Source organism: Urocitellus parryii, chromosome 6 (assembly GCF_045843805.1).
Source record: "Urocitellus parryii isolate mUroPar1 chromosome 6, mUroPar1.hap1, whole genome shotgun sequence".
Classification (NCBI taxonomy): domain Eukaryota; kingdom Metazoa; phylum Chordata; class Mammalia; order Rodentia; family Sciuridae; genus Urocitellus; species Urocitellus parryii.
In genome coordinates, this window is record NC_135536.1 from 63,269,296 (window position 1) to 63,293,898 (window position 24,603).

At 39.1% G+C, this 24,603-nt stretch overlaps 1 protein-coding gene across 3 annotated transcripts in view; it reads right to left on the minus strand.

Annotated features, from left to right (window-relative positions):
- Window positions 1–896: 896 nt before the first annotated feature.
- Window positions 897–24,603, minus strand: part of Exd2 (exonuclease 3'-5' domain containing 2) — a 51,835-nt gene continuing 28,128 nt past the window's right edge. For 2 of the 3 annotated variants that reach the window (XM_026385182.2, XM_026385183.2), the window contains 6 exons: window positions 14,849–14,975; window positions 7,542–7,873; window positions 6,242–6,348; window positions 5,896–6,031; window positions 4,562–4,918; window positions 897–2,401 (listed from right to left, as the gene is read on the minus strand). In XM_026385182.2, the coding sequence (XP_026240967.2) occupies window positions 2,185–2,401; window positions 4,562–4,918; window positions 5,896–6,031; window positions 6,242–6,348; window positions 7,542–7,873; window positions 14,849–14,975 (1,276 nt within the window). In that variant the 3' untranslated portion in view covers window positions 897–2,184. The remainder of the gene's footprint in view (window positions 2,402–4,561; window positions 4,919–5,895; window positions 6,032–6,241; window positions 6,349–7,541; window positions 7,874–14,848; window positions 14,976–24,603) is intronic. The other variant, XM_026385184.2, reaches the window with a different exon arrangement.

The following is a 24,603-nucleotide window of genomic DNA, read 5'->3' on the forward strand; positions in this document are numbered from 1 at the left end:
TCTCTAATAAGTATATATTACTTTTACATCAGGCAAAAAAATAAATATTTATTTTTTTAAAATATCTACCCTAAAATCTCTCATTTAAGATGGTAAATATTACCCTTAGGGAAAGGCTGCTAGAATTCAAGGCAGATTCAGAATAAAAAGATTCACATCTACTATGAAACCCTTTTCTGGTCTAGCTTCCTTGCCACTGGCTCTGTTACTGGACCCTGCACAGAGTTCCAGAGAGAAGCCACTCCCTCTTCCCACAGCACACAAGGCACCAGAACAGTCCTCCTAAGTGTTTCTCACCTTTTCATATGAGGATCAGAAGAAAAGAGAGAATCCTATTCTCTTATTTCAGGGAAATATGTTTTTCTTACAAAGCTACCAAAATGACTCAAAATCAACTCTGCAAACTGTGAAACACAGGTAATGAGTTATGTTTAGTAACCATGTATGAAAGTTGCTTAGTCTCAGGAATGAATACAAAAACCAATCTATGAGTGCCACCTTGTGGCAAGCCTAACTACCACCATGACCAAATATCTACCTGTTGTCCCCATCATCTCCCTGGCTCTCTTCTAACCTTGGGATCCACAACCAGGAGACACAGGCCCTGTGCTAATCTACTACATTGACCATACATTCTCCAAAGTGGCTGGTACTATTTGTTTTCAAGGATTTCTAGTTTACATCCCAGGAATGCCTGTTGGTGGACAAGTGGTAATGAAGAGGCAGAGGAACAGAACACAGGATGTGTACACAGATCTAGGCTTCAGACACAGCCCGACAGCCTGGGTACAAGTGTGTCGCATATCCATGCACATGCATCCTGGTACTGTCACAAGGCAGGGACCATAGGGTAAATATCTCCTCCCCCAAGAATACTTACTGACTTTATTAAGAAAAATTTCACATTTACAATCAGTGAATCTTGTGCTTAGCAGTTTTATTCATCAATGTCAGATCAATTATCACCAACTTGGGCACAAATCCAAATTACAGCTTTTGTTGGATTCTGGCCATAAAATTCTTTTCAAACTTATTAAGATCTTGTAAAATACGAAAGTTTTCCCAAAAGTTTAGAAAAAACACGAATCACTAATAAACTGATTTCATACTCAAAGTATAGCCTATCTTTATGAAAGATGAAACATCACCCTTTTGAACATCTAATATATTAATTCATCTTGGTGTCCTGGGCTTCAGAGGAGACGGAGAAATCCTCACACTGGAAACTGACCGAATGACTCTAAAAGTGAACTAAGTGCTGAAAATGGGTCAGTATCGCCAATCTGATGGAACATGGAACACTGAAGGAGCTGACACTGATTTTGAGCAAAGGTAATCTCCCCCTCAGAAAGAGATTAAACTAAAAACCTTCCAGCCCTGGGCAAGGGGAGTGCAGTGAGCAGGCACAAAGAGCATGAGGAAAAGCTAAACAAAGTTCCAAAGTCTCCTGGAAGAGTGTGTGTCTGCTTCTCTCTGTCCCACCCAGGCTGAAGGCCTATTTACAGAAAAGGGCTCCCTCAGTGTTAGGGTGGAAGTACATGACAGGAAGCTGCTGCTTTGGACGCAGATGTGTAAAGGGAAGCATTTTCCAGTATGTGAAATAAACCAAAGCAACACAGATGGGATGGATTCCAACCAGGTAAATTACGGGAGAGCAGAAGAAACTGGACTTATGAAGTTGAAGAAGGAAAATGAATCTGACTCCTTGGTTATTTCTCCAGCCTCTGAAAGAATTTTTTCTCCCTCCTAACCTGACAGGACTGACACCCTGGACAGTCCCTGCTAGAGGTAATTAGCATGGTGGACAGGGAAGAAACATACTACAAACATTTTCTGAAAGCCTTAATGAGTCACTTCAGGGAGAAGTCTTCATTTTGTCTCTTTACAGGGAAATCAGAAGAGGGAGAATAAAAATAGAAGTCAAACCTCTCTGGTCCACAAAAGTAAAAGATGATGATGGAAAAACAAACAAAAAAATACTGTCTCTGCTCAATTAAAATTCAAAACTACCAGCTCCCCCTTCAAACAACAGCCTTGCTCCATCAGAAGCACCCAGGTTTAGTACAAGTTAGTGTTCTGAGTTGCCATTCAGGCGTTGACAATTATGTCTTAAAACAAGAACAGATGACTTTTCCACCTTGGCTCCAGCTTCCCAGCTGTCCTGACCTGGACAGGAAGCAGCTATCATGACAGTTTGATGGGAAGATCCTCCCCGTATTTGCGGAGCAGCTTCTGATGGTTGTGGTCCACTGACCACTGCTGGGGCAGGTGCTTGGGCTGCATGGAGTCCAGGAAGTGCTGGCGCCAGCGGCTCTCCAGCTGCATGAGGGATCGCAGCCCACCCTGGATGTGACACTGCACCACCTTCAGCCCGTGAGGAACGTAGTTTTCATTGGAAATCCTGCCAAAACATGAAACGCAAAGGGTCTGAGGGAAACAAGCACAGGACAATCTCACTGATAGCTTCAAATGCTGCAGGCCAGTGGTTTGGGAGCTAGTTAGAGTCCTAAGGGTCTGGTTACTTTAATGTTTAGAAAACATCCTCTTTATCATCTTTGCCTTTAAAATAGTTTGAACTATGGTTCAAAATCCAACAAAAAGTATTCAGGGGTTCTGAGCTATACGTTTTTCAGGAGACTATTGGTCTTTTATTTATTCCAATGTTACTCAGTGACCAGCTCAACCCTCCTATAAGTTATCCACTATTCTGAGCCATACCCAATATTAATATGAGGCTGCTAATCAGCCTACGGGTCCAGTTTTCCATAACACTGCAATACCTGAATATAAAACGCAGGGTGGTACACTTCTTTAGTGCCTTCTTTCCCACAGAATGCCAGAATTTGGGATGAGGATGTGGCTCCAAGGTAAAGTACATGCCAGACCACATGGACAAGAAGTGCTTCAGTCACAATGAAATGCTCCAGTGGTTGCTCAGCTGTGCAAATGGTGTTATTTGAAGGGGAAGATGACCCTCTGCCACCTTCCTAACCAGGCAAGGAGGCCTTGAAAACTGCTCTGACGTGTCACAGCATTTTCGCTCCTATGAATACAGGTGACCTTTCTCAAGGAAGCAATCTGCCCCCACAGCCTCTTTACTCCCTCTACACCACACTCCACTCTCAAGCTGCCCTCCAAGACCCCAATCAGTCTAGCCATGTTAGTGACTCTGAGTATTTGCATATATTTTATTATTTAGCTCATAAGTTTCCCCCTAACTTGCCTATCTGTCTCCAAATAGCTGTTCTCCTCAGTCTCAATCCAGCATCCATCTATATAATTCAGAAAAATGCATAGAAGGGTCTGTGGTTTAAAGGGGATGTTTAGCTGTTTTAGGAATCTCATTTGGGAATTAGTCAAAGAAGCCAGTCTCACTACTTTGTAATAAGACCTTGGCAAGTTGCTTAACTTTAACCTCAGAATATTTAATATGAAATTTAGAAAATAACATTTAGAACTACACAGAAGAGTTATATGGATAAAATTCAATAATAAATTTAATTTTTAAAAAAGTTTTAACGCAAGATAATATTAGCAGTTATCAGTAAGAAATCTAAATCCTACCTATCAGCTTATTATAAGAAATAATTAAGGCAATTTATGTAAAATTTATTAGCTTGGTGCCTCATGTATTCAGTAAATATATGCAATATATGTGACAGATCAGTAGCATTGGTAAAATACTTTAGGTTCTGAATAAATAATAAAATAAATATTTGCTGCTTTATAAAGTTTTCATTTCTTTATCTTTTCTTGATAAACAAAAACTACTATTGGCAACCAGCATCACTATCTGGGTTTTACAGAACTTTACTACTATTGAAAATAGTGACAGCTGAGAAGCAACATTATGCACTGCAGCCCAGAGTTATCACCAGAGCCATGCACCCACTCATTTTTCAGGATCATAAACTTTTCATTTGGGAAGTGAGTTATGTCGTGCAAATTCAACTATGTACTCAGAGGGAAGGAGGGAGAAAGCAAAAAAGGAAGGAAAAAAGAGAAAAGTAATTTATATAGTCCAGTAATTCTGTCCAACATTCCATTCAGTGGACCAATATCCTGGGTGTGCAGGTGGGAATGGAAATGTGAATCTATTGGTCAAAGTTTTCACAAACCTGTATATGGGGCCAAAGACATAAAACCATACATACTCTACTTGATGGGAAACTTTAGAGAGATGCCAGAGTATTACTGGACAGTTACTTTCATGCTTTGTGCTGATTTCAGGATTTACCTTTGCACAGAATGACTAAGACAGAATTCCACAGCATCTGAACTATCATGCCAATCAAAATGGCTGAACTTAATTAAGCATGTGACCTTAAGGATAAACACTTCATGAAAGACAAATTTCTACAGAAAGGAAATTCTCAAATAGGCTGTTATACTCCACCCCCTTGCTACCTCAAATCACTAGACACATCCTGGGCTACGCATGAGGCTAGGCACTGCATCTAGAGGCTCATGCTAACTCCCTGACAAGCATTCTCACAAGTAGTGAGGGTTAACATCACTGTTAACCCTCAATTCCTTTTCTGACGAGCACTGTAAGTTGTACCTGGTCTCCAGGCTGGCAGCCTCTTGAAGCATGTCATCTGTGATGGTGTCAGTGTCATAAAACTCCCTGAGTGCCTGCAGAAGCTCCTCCTTTCGATGAGCAGGCAGGCTCTCCGCCGTGAGCAGGGCTCTGGCCCCAGAACGCACCTGCCTGCGCTCAGGATCCTCCAGCAGGCGCAAGCCCTCCTCAGAACCAATGGGGGCCTGGAACTCTTTGGCCAGCTGCTGCTTCAGATGGTTATCATAGTAGTTGGAAATGGCGTGGCAGGAAGTGCAGAGCAGGAGCACATCATGGGAGTTGTGATCCTTCATCTCAATTGGGAAGTGTTTCCGGTACTCATGTGGAATCACGTTCTTCCTGGACCAAACCCACGCAGAGAGCAGTGCTAATTAGCATATGACACAGAGAACATGTGAAGCTAGCAGGTGGGCAACTGTGAGTCTAACCAGGACTCAAACATCTCTGAGAAGCTTTGGGCACTGTGATCCCAGAGAGATAACATGAAGGCAAAACTACTTATTCTACTCTCAACCTGACCTGTGCCTTAGGTTCCTACCTATCCACCTGTGATTCAGGTTCCTCTCCTTGAAGTAAGTACAGAACACGTACTGTCAGGCTTCAGTGGAGGACTAAGGGCAGAGAGAAGTTAATAACAACCTTTGAGAAGGCTGTGCCCCCAGAAGAAAAAGTCACAAAGAAATGAAAAGATATGCTAATGGCCTTTGACCTCTGGAAAGCAACTCTCTCAAAGAAGCCTGGTGACCCAAGCAAGCCAATTTCCTTCATCTGAGGAATTCCTTGCTCTTGTTATTTTCCTGGGTTCATCATGACTCATCATTATTTTTCTAAGAAGAACTATTTGTCTTTGAGAGGGAGAAAGAAAGAAAGAAAATTATTGCACAAAAGCCATGGAGAAAACCCAAGGGAGCAGCCTCACCTTCACTGTGTGGAGACCCTGGCATGAAAGAGCAGCCTTCAGGTAGCCAAAAACTCTATGAACAATATCAATGTTCAGAAAGCTTGAGAGCCTCAAGGTAGAACTAAAAGGACAGAGCTTCTACTAAAGGAAGTGGTCTTCAGACCTTCATGAGCCAAAGGGAACCACTTTTTCCATGGCAGACTGTTACTGAGGATAATGCTGAATTCCAGAAATTAAGAACTGGCTCAGGAGAGATAGGGACCACTAGAGAAGGCCAGGCAGAATGAAGCTCTTGGGGAAGCTGGGCCAAGCCTCTCAGACAAAGCCAGCAAACTCAACCAAAGCCTCTGAGGGCTCTGCATGTAATAATCTCCATCTGAGACAGACAACCAGGGCAGCCCAATGCCACACTCACCGAATGTAAGAGTCTGTCTTGCCACACACGACACACAGGTTCTCTTTAACCATCAAGTAATAGTCTCCTGGGGATTCAGGTCTTCCTGCAGGTTCAAACTGTAGCTTGACCACAAAAGGCTCTTCACTCACCAGCTCTTAGAAAAAAGAAATAGTGTCAGTTTTGTCCTGCCCCTTTCCACCCCCAAGGAAGAAGCATCCTTCTGTGTGCTGGCAGAAGACTATTTCTGAGGCATGACCACCCAGTCTGTTTGTCTTCCTTATCTACCCCCTTCCTCATCCCACTCCCACTCCTGGCAGTACCCATGTGATGCAGCTAATTAAACTATGACAGCTGAATTTCACACCTCCAATGCCTTTATCCAGATACCATTGAGCTTTTCTTCGGTCACAAGTGCAGAGGGGCTGTCCATCTGGAGCATGGAGAAAGCAGTTATCATAAAGAGGTGATTTTCTGTAGACAAGGGAGAGAGAAAGCTTATATTGAAAGCTAACTGTTAGCCAGGGTACCCATTACCTTCTCATAATCTCTTCTGAATGATTCAAACTATTCTCCACATTAGGGTCAAACACACCCAATATGGAAAAAACAAACAGGGCAAGAATCCATGTTCAATCCTCTGTCTGCACTGCACTAGCAAGCAGAACTAGAAATCAATTTGTGAATGCCTCTAGTTTTTACACTTACAGAATGGGACATTAGGGAGTGAGTTAGGTAGCATTTACATAGCTCTGCTGTGAACAAAGAGGAAACAGCAACAAGAATACTGCCAAATGACTGGATTAAGCAAAGTAACTTTAAAAATTTAAAGTTCAAGCTTAAGTCATGAGGGCCATGTAGATTTATCTCTGGCTCACATGAAATACTTTTTTTTTAATATATATATATATATTTAAAGAGAGAGAGAGAGAGAGAGAGAGAGAGAAAAGAGAGAATTTCATTTTTAATATTTATTTTTTAGTTCTCGGCAGACACAACATCTTTGTTGGTATGTGGTGCTGAGGATCGAACCCAGGCCGCACGCACTCCAGGCGAGCGCGCTACCAGTTGAGCCACATCCCCAGCCCATGAAATACTTCTTTCAACTTAATCATCTAATTCCTAAAGGCACTTTGCTATAGGGACCAAATTCCTGCTCCAAAGTACTTATTAGTCATCTTCTTACAACAAAAGTGCTATGTCCCACAGGGAAATTCTCATTGGCTAGAAAATAATGTTGAATTAGAGCTGGATATCATTCGCAACCATCAAATACCAAATGAACAAGAAACCCAAAGATGTATTTCCCCGGAAAAGTATCAGGCACCTCGTTACACATTTTTACAGCTATCCTGAAACAAACGAGGGATAATAATTACACCCCCTTTGTAGGCAGAGACATAATAATCTAAGATCCTGTGAGGGTCAAAGATTAAGCTAGGCTAAGCGCTCCTCATTTCCACTTCAATTGTCAAAAAAGAGAAAAGTAAAAGAAGGGGAAAATAAGAAAAATACAAAAATCAAGCAAAGAATAGTCTAAATGTGCCTAAAGGCAGAGAAAAGTAACATTGACCCCTGAGGAGACTCTGCTAGCTGACCCAAGCCTTCTCCCAGACCTACGGCAAAGCCCCTCACAATCTTTACTAGCCAGGGAACAACTTGGTTACCTGGCAGAATAGCCCACCCCCAGGGGCTTTCTTCTGTGTTTCCTGGGGTCTCTTCCTTGGTGGTTGCCTGGCACCATTCCATTGACCTTAGACTTTTTATTTCTTGGCTTCTGCTGACATTCTGTTGCTTCCCCATTAACCTCTTCTCCCAATCTGCTAATTCCTTTGCTTCGAAATGGGATGTCTACCATATCCTGGCATTTCTCCAAGACTTTTCTCCAGCCAATGCGGTCATCATTTTCTTCCACAGGTAAATTCCTAGAGAAAGGGTGTCCAAGAAGATGGAGAAAGAGAGCCACAGAAATCTGGGCATCCCTGGCTGCATATGTTACCTGAAGAAAAAGAACTGGAGATCAATGAAATCCAGAAGGCAACCTAGAGAGAGTAACTTCAAAGTCAAAGAATTCTAATTCAAAATGTATTATAATCTAAGTATTATATACTTCTTAAAAACTTTTTATTATAAAAAATTCAAGTCATAGGAAAGTAAATTGAATAATATAATGAACTCTCACATTCCCTCTATCTTTAACAAAAATAGCTAAAGTAGGGGCTGGGGTTGTGGCTCAGCGATAGAGGATTCTCCTAGGACATGCAAGGCACTGGGTTCGATCCTTAGCACCACATAAAAATAAATAAATAAAATAAAGGTATATTTAAAAAATAGCTAAAATAATGATGTATTCTAAATGCCAGATAATCCTTATTACCTATATAAATCAATGAAATTTCTATTTGCTACCAAACTGCTAGACAAGTTTTTCTCAAGTTTGGGGGAAAGACAGTTAACATAGGTCTGATAATGAGTACATGAAATTCACTTTGGGGGCAGCCATCTTTTAAAAGAGCTGAAACTATGACTATGAGCTGAATTAAGAGGACTGTGTGACTGTCAATCAAAAATGACCTATCAACTGTTCATGCTGAAAAGAAATGAAACAAATAAGTTTTAATCATGGGCCTCAAATCAAAAGTCACAGGGTCCATTCCTCTAATTAATTTAACAATAGTAAGTCATTCTTTCTGGCAACTGATAACATCCAAGCTGGTCATAAATAAAAGTAGTCAAAAAGAGGGAAAGACTTTAAAATTCCTTTAATTCAACTTTAATAATCAGGCTGGGTAAATAATTTTATTGGTAAGGATGTCCTACCTTTTAGAATAATAAAACAAGTTCAGCTACACTTTTCCACCTAGATCCAACAATCTACTTATCTTTTTTTGTGTGTGTGTGTATGTGTGTGGTGTTAGGGTTGAACCCAGGGCCTTGTGCATGCAAGGCAAGCATTCTACCAACTAAGCTATATCCCAAGCTCCCAATCTATTGATCCATTGGCAGACTGTCTCTCACTGAAGAGCCCAGAGTGCTTCTCAACACATTGTTTGCAAAAGATAAAGGAACAGGTGTTTTCAAAAAAACAGTGCCGGTATCTTGGATGTCAACATGAAAAAGAACAAGTGTAGATCCCTAACTCACAGGACACACATTTAATTCAAAATGGATCACACACCTAAATGCAAGAGCTAAAACAAGATCCTAAAGGAGAACACAGAGTCTCAGGCTATGCAATGATTTCCTGGATATGACATCAAAAGTTTAAGTGATAAAAAAATAACTAGACAATTGCCTGGTGCAGTGATACACACCTGTAATCCCAGAGGCTCATGAGGCAGGAGCCTGCCTCAGCAAAATCGAGGTGCTAAGAAACTCAGTGAGACCTTATCTCAAAATAAAAACTAAAAAGGGCTAGGGATGTAAGTCATTGGTAGAGTACTCCTGTGTTCAATCTTCAGTACCAAAAAATAAGATTGTGATGAGAGGTATACAATACTGCAATTGTACTAAAATCCATCATTGTGTAATTTAAAGTGGATAATTTTTATTATAGGTAAATTGTATCTCAACAAAAATGTTCTAAAAAGAAAGAAACTTACTCAGGGTCACAAATCAGAAATCTCTGGAGAAAACAAACTCAGGGCTGGAGATACAGCTCAATGGTAGAGAACTTGCCAAGCATGTGCAAAGCCTGGGTTCAATTCCCAGCACCACAAAAATAATAATAAATACATAAATAAATAAAATCTATAATTAAAATTAAGCTTTAAAAAAAAAGAAAGAAAACAAACTCAAGTAATTTGATTCCTAGAACTCTCCCACAGAATGTTAAACTTGAGATACTACTGCTAAATCTTTCCATTTATTTATTTATTTGGGGATGTATGTATATATGTATGTATGTTTTGGTACCAGTGATTGAATCCAGGGGCACTTAACCACTGAGTCATATTCCTAGCCCCCCCCCCCCCCCCCCCCGCACACACACACACATACTTTTTGGGACAGAGTCTTGCTAAGTTGCTGAGACTGGTCTTAAACTTATGATCCTCATGCCCCAACCTCCCAAGTTGCTGGGATTGCAGGCATGCGTCACTACCCCTTAACATTTTTGAAGAATGAACAAGTGGTATCCAATGTGGTAAATGAGAAGGCCAAAACCTAGACCTACTGGGTGTGGTAGGCCAAAAAGTCAAAAATCAAATTGGTTTGAGCCACAGAGATAGGAAAGTAGGGAGGACTACCTCATCAGATGACTACGAAAGCAAGGGTACAAGCAGGGGTGGAAGTGGAAAGATAAGGTAAAAGTCTCTATCAAAAGCACAAGATAAGGGCTGGGTTTGTGGCTCAGTGGTAGAGCACACACCTAGAACGTGCGAGGCCCTGGGTTCGATCCTCAGCATCACATAAAAATAAAATAAAGGTATTGTGTCCAACTACAATTGAAAAATAAAGCACAAGGGCTGGGGTTGTGGCTCAGTGGTAGAGCATTTGCCTAGCATGCCCGAGGCCCTGGGTTCAATCCTCAACACCACAAAATAAATAAATAAATAAATAAATAAACAAAATAAATGTATTGTGTCTAACACCCCCCCAAAAAAAAGAAAAAAGAAAAAAAGAGCACAAGATGATCAAGAGCATCAAGACCACAGGGCTAGGTAACTACTACTTCCTACCCCAAAACAGAGTAAAAGTTTAAGTGATATAATGGTTAAACCAGAGAGGATCTGGACCTTGTATACCAGGCACAACCCAAGAGAGGGGCAAAATGTCACTTGGAAAAAAAGGAGGAGGTTGTGAGAAAGTCTACGTATTGCATGGTGAGACCACCAGCTCCCTTCTCCCCTTCGCCTACCAGCTAATGAGTAGTGGGGTAGAAGACTCTACCTAGAGAAACTAAGAGAAAAAACAGTTACTGACATCTGAGTATAATCTGTAGCTACTGGCAATGAAGCCCACTAGTCCAAAAGTCCTAGCCATACTCTATGCTCTCAATGAAAATTTTTTAATATCAAATGCAAATGTTATTTTCCATATTTTCTAAAATCTTGTTAAGTATTATTTTTATAATTAGAACAACAACAAAAAATCATTGCTAAAACAATGAAAAATAAGCCACTGGAAATTCTGAATGCTTACAGAAATAATATGAATCACAAATTTGGTTTCAAATTTGGCAACAATTAACTTCATCACCCTAAATTTTTATTCTGAAAATTTTCAAATATATAAAAGTTAAAAGACTAGCAATAACAACTGACATTCATAATTGTCAATAACTGCTTTATCTCTTTATAATAAACACATCACATTTTTTGGCTGAATTTATTTCAAAGTTAAGTTATATCTATTATATTTCACTTCTAAATCTCTCCGTGTGTATCTCCTAAAACAAGGACACTCTTCTACAGAATCACAACACTCCAGAACTATAACAGTAACACAATATAAGAACATTATAGTTAACTGGGCACCATGGCACATGCCTATAACTACAATGACTCAGGAAGCTGAGGCAGGAGGATTGAAAGTTCAAGGCCAGCCTCAGCAATTTAGTGAGACCTTTGTCTCAAAAAAATGTAAAGGGATGAAGATATAGATAATTAAAATGTCTAATAAATAGTTTAATATCTCTAATTATCCTAAGAAAAAGTCTTTTAAAGATATTCCAGGATTTGGGGTCCCTGATTCAATCAAGAACCACCAGCCAGGCACAGTGGCAAATGCCTGTACTCCCAGCCTCAAGTACCTCGAATCTAGACTATTACAGTAGCCTCCTGTTGGCCTACCTGCCTTAACTCTTGTGTACCTGCAATTCTTCTCCATAGAGTAACTAAAATGGTCTTTTAGCCTGGCATGGTGGTGCATACCTATAATCCCAATGGCTTAGGGGGCTGAGCAGGAGGATTGTGAGTTTAGAGACAGCCTCAGCAACTTAGTGAGGCCCTATGCAACTCAGCGAGACCATGTCTCAAAATAAAATACTAAAAAGGACTAGGGAGGGGCTGGGGTTGTAGCTCAGCAATAGAGTGCTAGCCTAGCACCTGTGAGGCCCTGGGTTCGATCCTCAGCATATATAAATAAATAAAATAAAGGCACTGTGTCCAACTATACCTAAAAAATAAATAATTAAAAAAGGGTGAGTGGGGCTGGGGTTCTAGCTCAGCTGTAGAGCGCTCACCTTGCATGTGCAAGACCCTGGGTTCGATCCTCAGCACCACATAGAAATAAATAAGTGAAATAAAGGTATTGTGTCCATCTACAACTAAAAATAAATAAATATTTTTTTAAAAAAAGGTTGGAGGGGCTGGGGATGTGGCTCAGTGGTTAAGTGCTCTTGGATTCAATCCCCCAGGATCAAAACAAAAACAAAAACAAAAAAACAGTGTGGTAGTGCATGCCAATAATCCCAGCAACATGGAAGGTTGAGGAAGGAGGATCACAAGTTTGAGGCCAGCCTCAGCATTTTAGTGAGACCCTGTCTCAAAATGAAAAAAGCAAAAAGGACTGGGGAAGCAGCTCTGTGGTAAAGCACTCCTGGGTTAAATCTCCAGTACCAAAAAAATTCTAAAAAGAACCTTACAGAGCATGTAGATGTCACTTTGCCACTTTCAATATCAATCAACATTTTTTTATACACTAGCTTTACTGAGATATAATTCACTCATTTTAAAAGTATCTAACTCATGATTTTTAGTGTACTTACGAAGTGGTGCAACTATCACCAGAATCAACTTTAGAACATCCTCATCACCCCAAAGAGAAACCTTATATTCTTATCTGAGTTCCCCAATCTTAGGCAACTACCTATCTATTTTCTGTCTCTACACATTTACCTATTCTGGATACTGCATGCAAATGGAATCACACACTATGAGATCCCTTGTGACTGATTTTTCTCACTTGGCATACACTAAAGATTCATCAATGTTACAGAATGCACCACTTTTATGAATAATAATATCCCACTGTATGGTTATATCACATTTTGTTTATCCATTCATCAGCTATTTGATCTGATCAGCTCTTTATGTCTCCTCCTTAAACATGAATAGATAACTTAGGTTATGAACATTTGAGAAAAACCTTTAACATGAAAGACAAAGACCAAAACATTTTTAATAAGGAACTCAGAGAAAAAAGAGACAATTCAGGAAGCAAAGAAAACTTCAGAAATCTTTAATATTCTAAGATATGATATTATACCCATTAAAAAAAGAAACAGAAAACTATTTTAAAAGTGAATACTTAAAGATGACCAAGGAATTCTTCTGGTTTAAAAACATGATAAGGAATAATTAAAAATTCAATAGAAAAACTAGAAGATAAATTTGAAGAAATTTCCCAGAAGATAAAAAAGAGAGACAGAGAGAGAGAGAGATGGAAAACACAAGAGAAAATATTTCTCCAAGAAAATTAGAAGATCAGTTCATGGAGTCCAATTTCCAGTATACTAAAAATATATGAGTTCTAAAAATGAAAAGTAGACTACAATATTTTCAGAAATAATTTGAGAATAATTCCCTGAACTGAAAGACATTAGCTTCTCGACTGAAGGGTTCACTGAATTAAAACAAAATGAATGAAAAATGGCCTAACCATCATGTTTGTCCTCATGAATTTCAAAAAACTAAGGAGAAGAAATGTTCCAGAAAGAAAAAGAAATCATACACTAAATATCAACACTGGAAGCTAGAAGACAAGGAGCACTGCCTTCAAAGTTCTGAAAGAAAAGTATTTCCAACCTAAAATGCTATCCTCAGTCAAACTATTTATTAAGGAAAGGGAAACCAAGTATTTTTCAGACAGGTAGGTGTCATAAATCACATCCCAGTGCTCCCTTTCTCAGGAAGCTGTTATAAATGTATGCCACCAAGATAAAAAAGGGAAAAGGTCTGGAATTTAGAAAATATAAGATCAACTATAGAAGAGAGGTGAAGGGAATCCCTGGGCTGATGCTAGAAGCAAAATTCCAGGATGAGAGTTGGGCAGCAGGGTTAGAGTACAATCAGTCCTGGGAGGGAGCTGTCATCTGTCATCCACAGGGGGATGGGCTCCATGAGAAAACCAAATGAGTAGTCCACCTGATGTGTCTGAACCAGCCAAGAGCAGATCTATAGTTCTGGCAAAGAGGTGAAGGTTAAAACAATTCGTAGTTATATAGAACACAAAGCAAGAAAAAATATAAATATTGTTCTTGGGAAAACAAAAAGTGTGTAAGAAAAAAAAAACATTGTAGTTTACCATGTTACTTAGTTATAAAAAATAGCAATATCAATAGTGGAAGGGCTGGGAGAGTGCTTGCCTCCCAAGCCCAAGGCCTTGGCTTTTATCCCAGCACCTCAAAAAATAAAGAAAGTCCTCTACACACACACACACACACACACACACACACACACACACAGGATTTATATTATATTAACTAATAAAAATGATAATTTACCTACATTAGGAGAATGGAAATACTGGGTTGAACATAAGGAAATTGCAAGACTACTAAATCATATCTTCTATAGTAAAAACTCAAAAGATATATGTACAATAAGAAAGAGCAATGCATGTAATTTAGAAATATCCTGGAAACTACCAGAAAGAAATTTCTTCTGATAAGAAGGAAGAGGAATTAAGAATGAGGCGGTTAAGGCAGGTAACCACTTACTGTTTCTTATGTGATGTCTTAAATAACACTTATATTTTTCATTAATTATTAATTTGTATTCATAAAAAATTACATTTTCTGAAATTCCTGGCACATAATAAATGCTCAAAAAATAAAATATAATAGAGACTAAATCTTTTATTTAAAGTGGCAGGTACATTATCTTGAGTATCTTGAGTATCACCAGATTCTAAGTCTATTTTAAGGCATCTCTACCTATTACTTATATCACATGAGAAAATCAGAATTTTAAAAACAATTATATTTCTGAGGCAATGACTTTTATTCTCCCACTATTCTGATAAGAAGTACCTGATCCTCTGAAAGATTCTCAGCATCCCAGTTGCTGCAACGAAGTAGAAGGGACTTGTCAAGGGGAAAGTTCAAAACTGTTTCAGCAAGTGATTTCAGGCTAAGTCCATTACACAGCAAATTTTTTCTACAATAAAAAAAAAATCGTATATCAAAAAATGAGCAAAGAATATGAGCAGGAAAATTTTAAAATGACATATAAATTACCAATAATAAACAGAGGACCAATAATCACTAGACATCAAATAAAATGATAATTTGTTATCTATCAGAGTGCAAAGAGTTTTTTAAAAAACTGTATACAGTGTCAATGAAGAATGAAGAATCAGGCAATATCATTTAAAATTTGTGAATGAATGGGCTGGGGATGTGGCTCAGTGATTTGCCTAGTGCTTGCCTAGCATGCATGAGGACATAGGTTCAATCCCTAGTGCCACACTCAAAAATTAATAACTAAACAAATACAAAAATAAAATTTGTGAATGGTACTTTTTTTTTAGCCTTTGTGAAAAACAGTTTAATAATAAACAATTGCCAAAACTTTGAATATGAAAATTCTCTGATCCAACAATTCCACTTCTGGGAGTTTATCCTAAAGACAAAAGTACATAAAATGATCTTCACTAAAGCACTACTTACAATAGGAAAGAATTATAAACAAAACAACCTAAATGCCTATCAATAGTGTTTACATATTACTTCTTTTTTAAAAATATTTTTAGTTATAGATGGACACAATACCTTTAATTATTTTAAAAAATATTTATTTTTTAGTTGTAGTTGGACACAATACCTTTGTTTTATTTATTTATTTTTATGTGGTGCTGAGGATCGAACCCAGGGCCTCGCACATGCTAGGCAAGCACTCTACCACTGAGCCACAATCCCAACCCCTATGCATTACTTCTTAAATGTGAAAAAGTGATAAGGTTATTTTCACTGAAGAGGTGAAAATTCAAAAAACTAATAATATAAACTACACTTTGTGTGCTTCAAAAAAATTCTGATTAAAATTGCCACAAAGTGGTATAAAAATTTAATTTGTCCAAAGATCAAAAACAAACATGAAATTAAGAACACATGTAACACATGCCTATAATCCCAGCTACTCCGGAGGCTCAGACAGAAGAATTGCAAGTTCAAGGCCAGCCAGCCTTGGAAATTTAGAGAGACCTGTCTCAAAAAAAAAAAAAAAAAGTCAAATGCTCACTAGCAGAGCTTGTAGCTCAGTGGTTAAGTTAAATCCTCACTACCAAAATAAAATAAAATATAAAAGTAGAACCGGGTTGTAGCACAGTGGTAAGCATGTGCACAACATGAGCATGGCCTTGGGTTCAATACCCAGTACCAAAAAAATTACAACAGAAGGAATGCTTATTTGTTAGGAGCCACAGCAAAAATATTGATACAGGCACCTTTGGATTTTATTTGACTGCCAGCCAGCAATTCACATTCATATGGTAATTGGACTCATGCTGTCCAGCTGGGCCCAATTTCAGGACTCAGGTTACTCATGTCACTCTTGTAATGGGAGAGTTCCCATTGGTTGGAAAAGGATGGTAGGAGGGTGTTCCGGGGGAAGTGGAAACCCCCCCGGCTCAGGTAGACACACACGTGTGGACCCACTTGTTAGGGGACGCACATGGCCTCTCTCTAAATAAAACTTTGTCTCAGTTTGACTGGCTTGTGTTTTTGTGCCCAACCGGGCTGTAAGATTGCAAGCCGGCGTGCACTGATAGCTCAGCAGGGGATCGCTCAGCAGGGGTGCCGCAGGCAGTGCTCGGCAGCAGGAGCGGGACTCAGCCGGCCCGGGGCCGGGCAGCTTGCGGCATTTTGGTGGCCCTGTACTGGGAACGCCCAAAACTTAAAGGTGAGTAATATCGCTCGCCCCTAAGGAAAGGCGACAGAATGGGTATTTCTGTTTTGATTTATTCTGCTCTTATTTCAGGCTCTCTAGCCTTACAATTTTTCCAGACGAGTTGGAATAAATGGCTGACTCAAGGTTTGAAGTTATTCGGCCCTGAGAGAGAGAAAATTGACATAATCATTTTCCTCCTCTCCGTTTCTGTTTCATTCTGTTTTGGCTTTCTTCTATCCTATCTTATTGGGTTACGTTACCTTTATAGTAGATTAGAATCTAGTAAAAAACAAACCGAAAAACTGTTAAGTAAATTGTTAGAGGTCCAAGCCATGGCAGAAAACATATTAGGTCAAGCAAAACAAAAGGTCTCTCAAGCTAGTCAGATAGAAGAAAATTTGAACAAGGCAAGCTCAGGGAAAAAACGGTCGTCAGATAGGGAGGCTGCTACTAACTCCGTTCCACCACCAGAGGGCATAGTTCAACCAACAGCTTTACCTGCCTCCATAGATGATGAACGGAATCCTGAGGCGGGACCCCAAAAACTAGCATGCCCTGTAATTGAGCAGGGAGAAGAAAAAGAACGAGTTTACCGTGCCTTAGATTTCAAAATAATAAAACAATTAAAGGAAGCTGTAGCAGCCTACGGCCCGGCCGCTCCCTTCACAGTCAGTATGGTCGAATCTATTACCGGCTGGAACTTAACACCAGCAGATTGGGCTAACGTGTGTAATTCTGTGCTAAATAGAGGACAGTATTTATTATGGAAAATTGCCAATGAGGAATTTTGCAAGGAGACAGCTAGGCAAAATGCAGAAGCAGGTTACCCTGAACGAGGCCTGAAAATGTTACTGGGAAAAGAAGAATTTCAAGAACAGATGCATCAGCTCAGATATGATCCTGGCGTATACGCTCAGATCGCTATAAATGCAATTAAGGCATGGAAAACTTTGAAGGGACAAGGGGATTTTCAAGGTCAACTATCTAAGATAATACAAGGAGTTAATGAGCCCTACGCTGACTTTGTAGCTAGACTTATTGAAGCAGCCTCTGAGACATTTGAAAATACAGAACAGGCAATGCCATTTATAAAACAGCTGGCTTACGATCAAGCAAATCGTTGCTGCAAAGAGGTCATTAGACCGTGGAAACAGGAAGATTTAAACACATATATTAAATTATGTAGAGACATTAATGAACAAGGACAAGTCATGGCAGCTGAAGTAAAACAGGCTTTAAGTACCAAGCCAAAAACATGCTATAATTGCAATCAAGAAGGGCATTTTAAAAGAAATTGCCCCATAGGAGGAGGGTTTAACAAAGCTAGGTATCAAAAGAGTAGAATCCCGGGTATTTGCCCACGATGCCATAGAGGGAGACATTGGGCTAATGAATGCCATTCTCAAACCACCATAGAGGGTATTCCGTTATCAAAAAATGGACAAAGACCAAGTGTCTACCCACGATATCGTGGAGAAAGGCATCAGGCCCCGTTGTCAAAAAACGAATTGGAGGGCCCAATGCCCCGGGGCCCAAAACCACAAATATACGGGGCAATGGAGGAACCCAGCAGCACCATCAAGGTGGTGCCCAGGACGCATTATCCATCAGATCCCTCATCAGACAGACTAGAGGGAGCGCAGGGTTGGACATCTGTGCCTCTGCCAGAGCAGTATTAACTCCAGAGATGGGAGTTCAAATCATTCCCACAGGAGTAAAAGGACCTCTTCCCCAGGGAACAGTAGGCTTATTATTAGGACGCAGTTCTTCTACACTTAAAGGACTTATGATAAGTCCTGGGGTAATTGATCCCGATTATGAGGGTGAAATAAAAATCATAGCTAGTTCTCCAAGAGGTATATCAGTAATTTCATCAGGAGATAGAATAGCACAGCTATTAATAATACCAAGCCTACATGATAAATTTTCCAGTTGTAATGTAGAAAGAGGTTCCAAGGGATTAGGCTCCACAGGTGTAGATTGGGCTATGCTATCTTTAAATTTAGATTCTCGCCCTATGCTAAAATTAAATATTCAAGGGCATGATTTTAATGGACTGCTGGACACAGGCGCTGACCTCAGCATCATATCTCGCCAGGAATGGCCTAAGCATTGGCCGTTACAGCAAGCGACCCAAACACTTAGAGGCCTAGGAGTGGCAACTAATCCCCATAGAAGTGCAATGGTATTAGATTGGAGGGATCCTGAAGGATGTGAAGGAACTATACAGCCCTATGTATTGGACCATCTCCCCATAAATTTATGGGGACGAGACGTCCTAGATCAATTAGGATTGACATTAACAAATAACGTCAATCCTAACGCGCCCACTACTAGGGCAAAACAAGGCTTTAGAAAAGAAAAGAGATTAAAAGATCAAGAACAAGATATAACAGCACCAATTCAAGTAGATCAAGAGATAGATAAACATGGATTGGGTTTTCAAAAAGGGCCACTGAGACAATCAAAATTACTTGGAAATCAGAAAGACCAGTGTGGGTTCCTCAGTGGCCCCTAACTAAAGAAAAGATACAAGTAGCCCATGATCTGGTCAAACAGCAATTAGCGGAAGGACATATACAACCTTCCGTATCTCCCCATAATACTCCCATTTTTGTTATTAAAAAGAAATCTGGTAAATGGAGATTATTACAAGATTTAAGAGCCATTAATAATGAGATGGTTATTATGGGACCTGCTCAATCAGGGATTCCCCAACTGTCTGCTTTACCAAAAACGTGGCATGTTCTAGCTATAGATATTAAAGATTGTTTCTTCTCAATTCCAATTCACCCCGAGGATAGTCCACATTTTGCATTTACTATCCCTGCACTGAATCATGAAGGTCCTGATCAGAGATATGAATGGAAAGTACTCCCTCAAGGGATGGCTAACAGCCCAACTTTGTGCCAAATTTATGTTGATAAAGCAATCCAGCCACTTAGAATTCAAAACCCTGAACTACAGATATTTCACTATATGGATGATGTGTTAATGGCACATAAAGATAAAAACACATTGCTAGAATGTTATGCCACGCTTACAAACTTATTAAAAAATTATAATCTAGAGATAGCAATAGATAAAGTACAATTAAATCTTCCAATTAATTATTTAGGAGTTCTATTATCCTCAACCATGGTCCGTCCACCAAAAATTCAAATACGAGTAGATCAACTCAAATCACTTAATGACTTTCAAAAGTTATTGGGAGATATAAATTGGATAAGGCCTTATCTAGGCATACCAACAGGAGAATTAGGACCTTTATTTGATATTTTAAAAGGTCCATCAGATCCAAATTCACCCCGCATGTTAACGCCTGAAGCTAGAAAGACATTAAAAATCATTGAAACATATATGGAAAATATGCATTTGGATAGAATTGATATAAGTTTGCCTTTATTATTTATTGTACTACCGACAAAAAATATTCCTACAGGGGTATTTTGGCAAGAAGGTCCATTATTATGGATACATTTGTCTTATTCTCCTAATACTATTCTTACTAGATATCCTGAGGCTGTAGGGCAATTAATACTCAAAGGAATAAAGGCAGCAAAAGGAGTGTTTGGGATTTCTCCCAATAAAATTATTACTCCATATACTATGGATCAAATTGATGAGTTAGCTAATGAGTTAAATACTTGGGCAATAATCATGTGTAAATCTAGTGTTGCATTTGATAATCACTTGCCATCTAATCCTTTGTTGTCCTTTTGGTCTAAGCATCCTGTAGTTTTTCCAAAAATGACAAGAAAAACCCCTATCATAAATGCTCCAAATATATTCACTGATGGGTCAAATAATGGTACAGCAGCAGTAGTTACTCCTGATCAAACTTTTACATTTTTAGTACCCAAACAATCAGCTCAAAAGGTAGAGCTCAATGCAGTATTGCAAGCTTTTATGATGTTCAAAGATTCTACATTTAATTTATTTTCTGATAGTCAGTATGTAGTTAATGCTATCGTATCTCTTGAAGATGCTGGTAGGATTTCTCCTTCCTCTACTGTTTTCTCTTTGTTTTCTGCTATACAGAGTCTAATCTGGGATAGAAAGGATCCATTCTTTATAGGACATATCAGAGCACATACAGGATTGCCTGGAGCCCTTAGTTTGGGTAATGAACTAGCAGATAAATCTACACATGACATACATATTTTCTCCACAATAGAAGAAGCTATAAATTTTCATAAAAGGTTCCATGTCAATGCTAATACTTTACAAAAACGTTTTAAAATAACTAAAGAACAAGCCAGACATATAATAAAACAATGTCAAAATTGTGTGACATTTTTGCCACAAGTTAATCTTGGAGTCAATCCTAGAGGACTGATACCTAACCATATTTGGCAGATGGACGTCACACACTTGCCAGAATTTGGAAAATTAAAATATTTACATGTTACAGTTGATACTTCTTCTGGATTTTTGATGGGCTCCCTTCATCCCGGAGAAAAAACTAAAGATGTTATAGCTCATTGCTTACAAAATTTTGCCACTGTGGGTGTTCCTAAACAGTTAAAAACTGATAACGGTCCTGGTTACATCTCCAAGTCTTTTAAACAATTTTGCTCATCATTTGGCATTACTCATATAACAGGAATCCCATACAACCCACAGGGACAAGGCATAGTTGAAAGAGCTCATCAAACTATAAAAATGTACTTATTAAAGCAAAGGGAGGGAATTAGTAAGGGGTATATATCCCCCAAAGATAAACTTAAAATAACCCTTTTTACTCTAAACTTTCTAAATTTGGATGCATCAGGACTTAGTGCTGCGGAAAGACATATGTATCCGAAAAATGTACATAAGCCTAAGGTACTTTGGAAAGATATTCTAACAGGACAATGGAAAGGTCCGGACCCAGTAATAGTCTGGAGTCGGGGCTCTGTCTGTGTTTTTCCACAGGAGGAACAGCAACCAATTTGGATTCCAGAGAGATTAACTAAAACAATTTCTACAGAAAAAAAAGATGATTTGACTCAAATCCATAACAGCTGATATCCAGAGTTCCAGCCTGGCTATTCTTGCATCTGCGACAGTGATTTACCACGGTGCCTTTTTCAATATCTATTTTATTATTTGCATTTTTCCCACATCATAAAGTTCTATTTTATTTTATTTTATTTTACCTTATTTTTTAAGCTCATACAAACCTAGGTTAATGTTTTTCTGATCAGTTTTATTTTTTTGACTGTGTTTTATTTATTTATTTTTTTTAACTGTAAAGTTTTTAAACATTGCAATGGAGATTTCACCTAGCTATAGCTACAAGGCCTTTATTTACTATTGTCTTATATGTTCTATGTTATGTATGCTGTTTTGTGTTGTATGTCTGTATGTGTGTATGTCCATATTTCATTTATAAGGAGCGCTCATGTATATATAGATACAAGTATTCAAAAAAAAAAAAAATTTAGTCACGTGACTTATATGGTTTAATTTACTTTAGGTAAACAGCTGTTATTAAATTTTGTTTTTAAAGGTGGTTAACAGATATGTTTGTTTACTTTCACCTTTCCTTTTCATTATATTTCATAATTCTGTTCAGGATAATGTCTCTTTAGCAACATGGCCATAATTCCCATCTCCATCCCAGTGCCGGTGAAGACTAAGACCAAACTACAACTTTTATGATAGCTATCACTATAAACTGTACAAATTGGTACATCAATCAAAATAACTCAATAAGACTGCTCAATCAAGGACTTAATTTACTTTGGGAGGAAATGGACATATTGATAGACTCCTCCAATTTGAACTGCTCAATCAAGGACTTAATTTACTTTGGGAGGAAATGGACATATTGATAGACTCCTCCAATTTGAACTGCTCAATCAAGGACTTAATTTACCTTGGGAGGAAATGGACATATTGATAGACTCCTCCACTTTGAACTGCTTACACAACTTGTCTGGACTATGTATCACCTGTATGCATTGTGTTCTATTTGTTGATACAGCGAACTGGTAGTGCTAAATATCTTAGCCGATGTGTCACCAGTGTTTCCAAAGGAGCCGTCAATTGGCTTGGTGTCGTGGCAATTCTGCGTCTTTCTCCCTTCTGCTAGTGATGGTCTGATTTTGGGGGCCAACAGAGGTGAGGCAAGAACCTCACCCCCCCACTGGCACCAAGGTTAAATTTGGGGGCCAACAGAGGTGAGGCAAGAACCTCACCCCCCCACTGGTGCATAGGCCTATTACACAGGTATGGCTATATACTGGACCGGTAGTCAGTGACGGGTATGATTCGGTTACAGTGGTATCAACCTAAGCCAGGAGACTGACGCAATAAGGTCAGTTTTCCCATGACGGGTAAGAACCATATGTGAATTGGACATACCTAACAGGCACGGTCCCTAGCCACATTTGCCTGTTGTTTATTTAAACAGTAGGGGGCAGATGTTAGGAGCCACAGCAAAAATATTGATACAGGCACCTTTGGATTTTATTTGACTGCCAGCCAGCAATTCACATTCATATGGTAATTGGACTCATGCTGTCCAGCTGGGCCCAATTTCAGGACTCAGGTTACTCATGTCACTCTTGTAATGGGAGAGTTCCCATTGGTTGGAAAAGGATGGTAGGAGGGTGTTCCGGGGGAAGTGGAAACCCCCCCGGCTCAGGTAGACACACACGTGTGGACCCACTTGTTAGGGGACGCACATGGCCTCTCTCTAAATAAAACTTTGTCTCAGTTTGACTGGCTTGTGTTTTTGTGCCCAACCGGGCTGTAAGATTGCAAGCCGGCGTGCACTGATAGCTCAGCAGGGGATCGCTCAGCAGGGGTGCCGCAGGCAGTGCTCGGCAGCAGGAGCGGGACTCAGCCGGCCCGGGGCCGGGCAGCTTGCGGCACTTATTATTAAAACTCAAATGACAGAGAAATACAATGGGTGAAAAGAAAACTCCTCCACTCATTCACTCATATTTTCTTTCCTCAGAAATAACCACTCTTTTTTTTTTAAAGATAGAGAGAGAGAGAATTTTTAATATTTTATTTTTTTTAGTTTTCGGCAGACATGACATCTTTGTTTGTATGTGGTGCTGAGGATCGAACCCGGGCCGCACGCATGCCAGGCAAGCGCACTACCGCTTGAGCCACATCCCCAGCTCAGAAATAACCACTCTTAACAATGTCAGCCCTCCATGTTTTTTCTATGCACAAAAAACAACAGATGGTTATAGGTAAAGGAGAAAATGTCTTATTTTGGTATTTGCTTTGTTCTCTGCTTTGCAACTTACTCTATTCTTAATGTACTATATATTTCCTTCCATGGCAGATGATACAAATGTTCTCACTTCATCCTTTTTAACAGCTGTGTAGTTTTACAAGCATGGATACTTCTATTTCTTAAAATTGTTACCCTCATTGAAGACAATATTTAATTTTTAGTTATTTAATGATTCCACTTGAGTGATTAAATTTTTTTAATGTCACATCTGGGAAGATTTCACATTTCTTGAGGATGAATTAAAAACAAAATGCCAGGGCTGGAGTTGTAGCTCAGTGGTAGAGCACTTGCTTAGCATGTGTGAGGCCCTGGGTTCGATCCTCAGCACCATGTAAAAAAATAAAGGTCTTGTGCCCATCCACAACTAAAAAAATATTTTTTTTAAAAAAAATGCCACTTTTTCCACTTTATGTTTTCAATAAAAGATTTCAAAATCATGTACAAAAACCTCTACAATAAAAAATCTAAAGATGCTAGGCACAGTGATGCACACCTATAGTCCCAGCTACTTGGGAGCCTGGAGACAGGAAGATTGTTTAAGCACTGGAGTTTGGACCAGTCTGGGGAATATAGTAAAACCCTGTCTCTTAAAAAAGTCTAAAGAGTAAGAAGATAGCAGTTGTCCCCCTAAAATCTTGCTACCTTTAGTTAAATGTC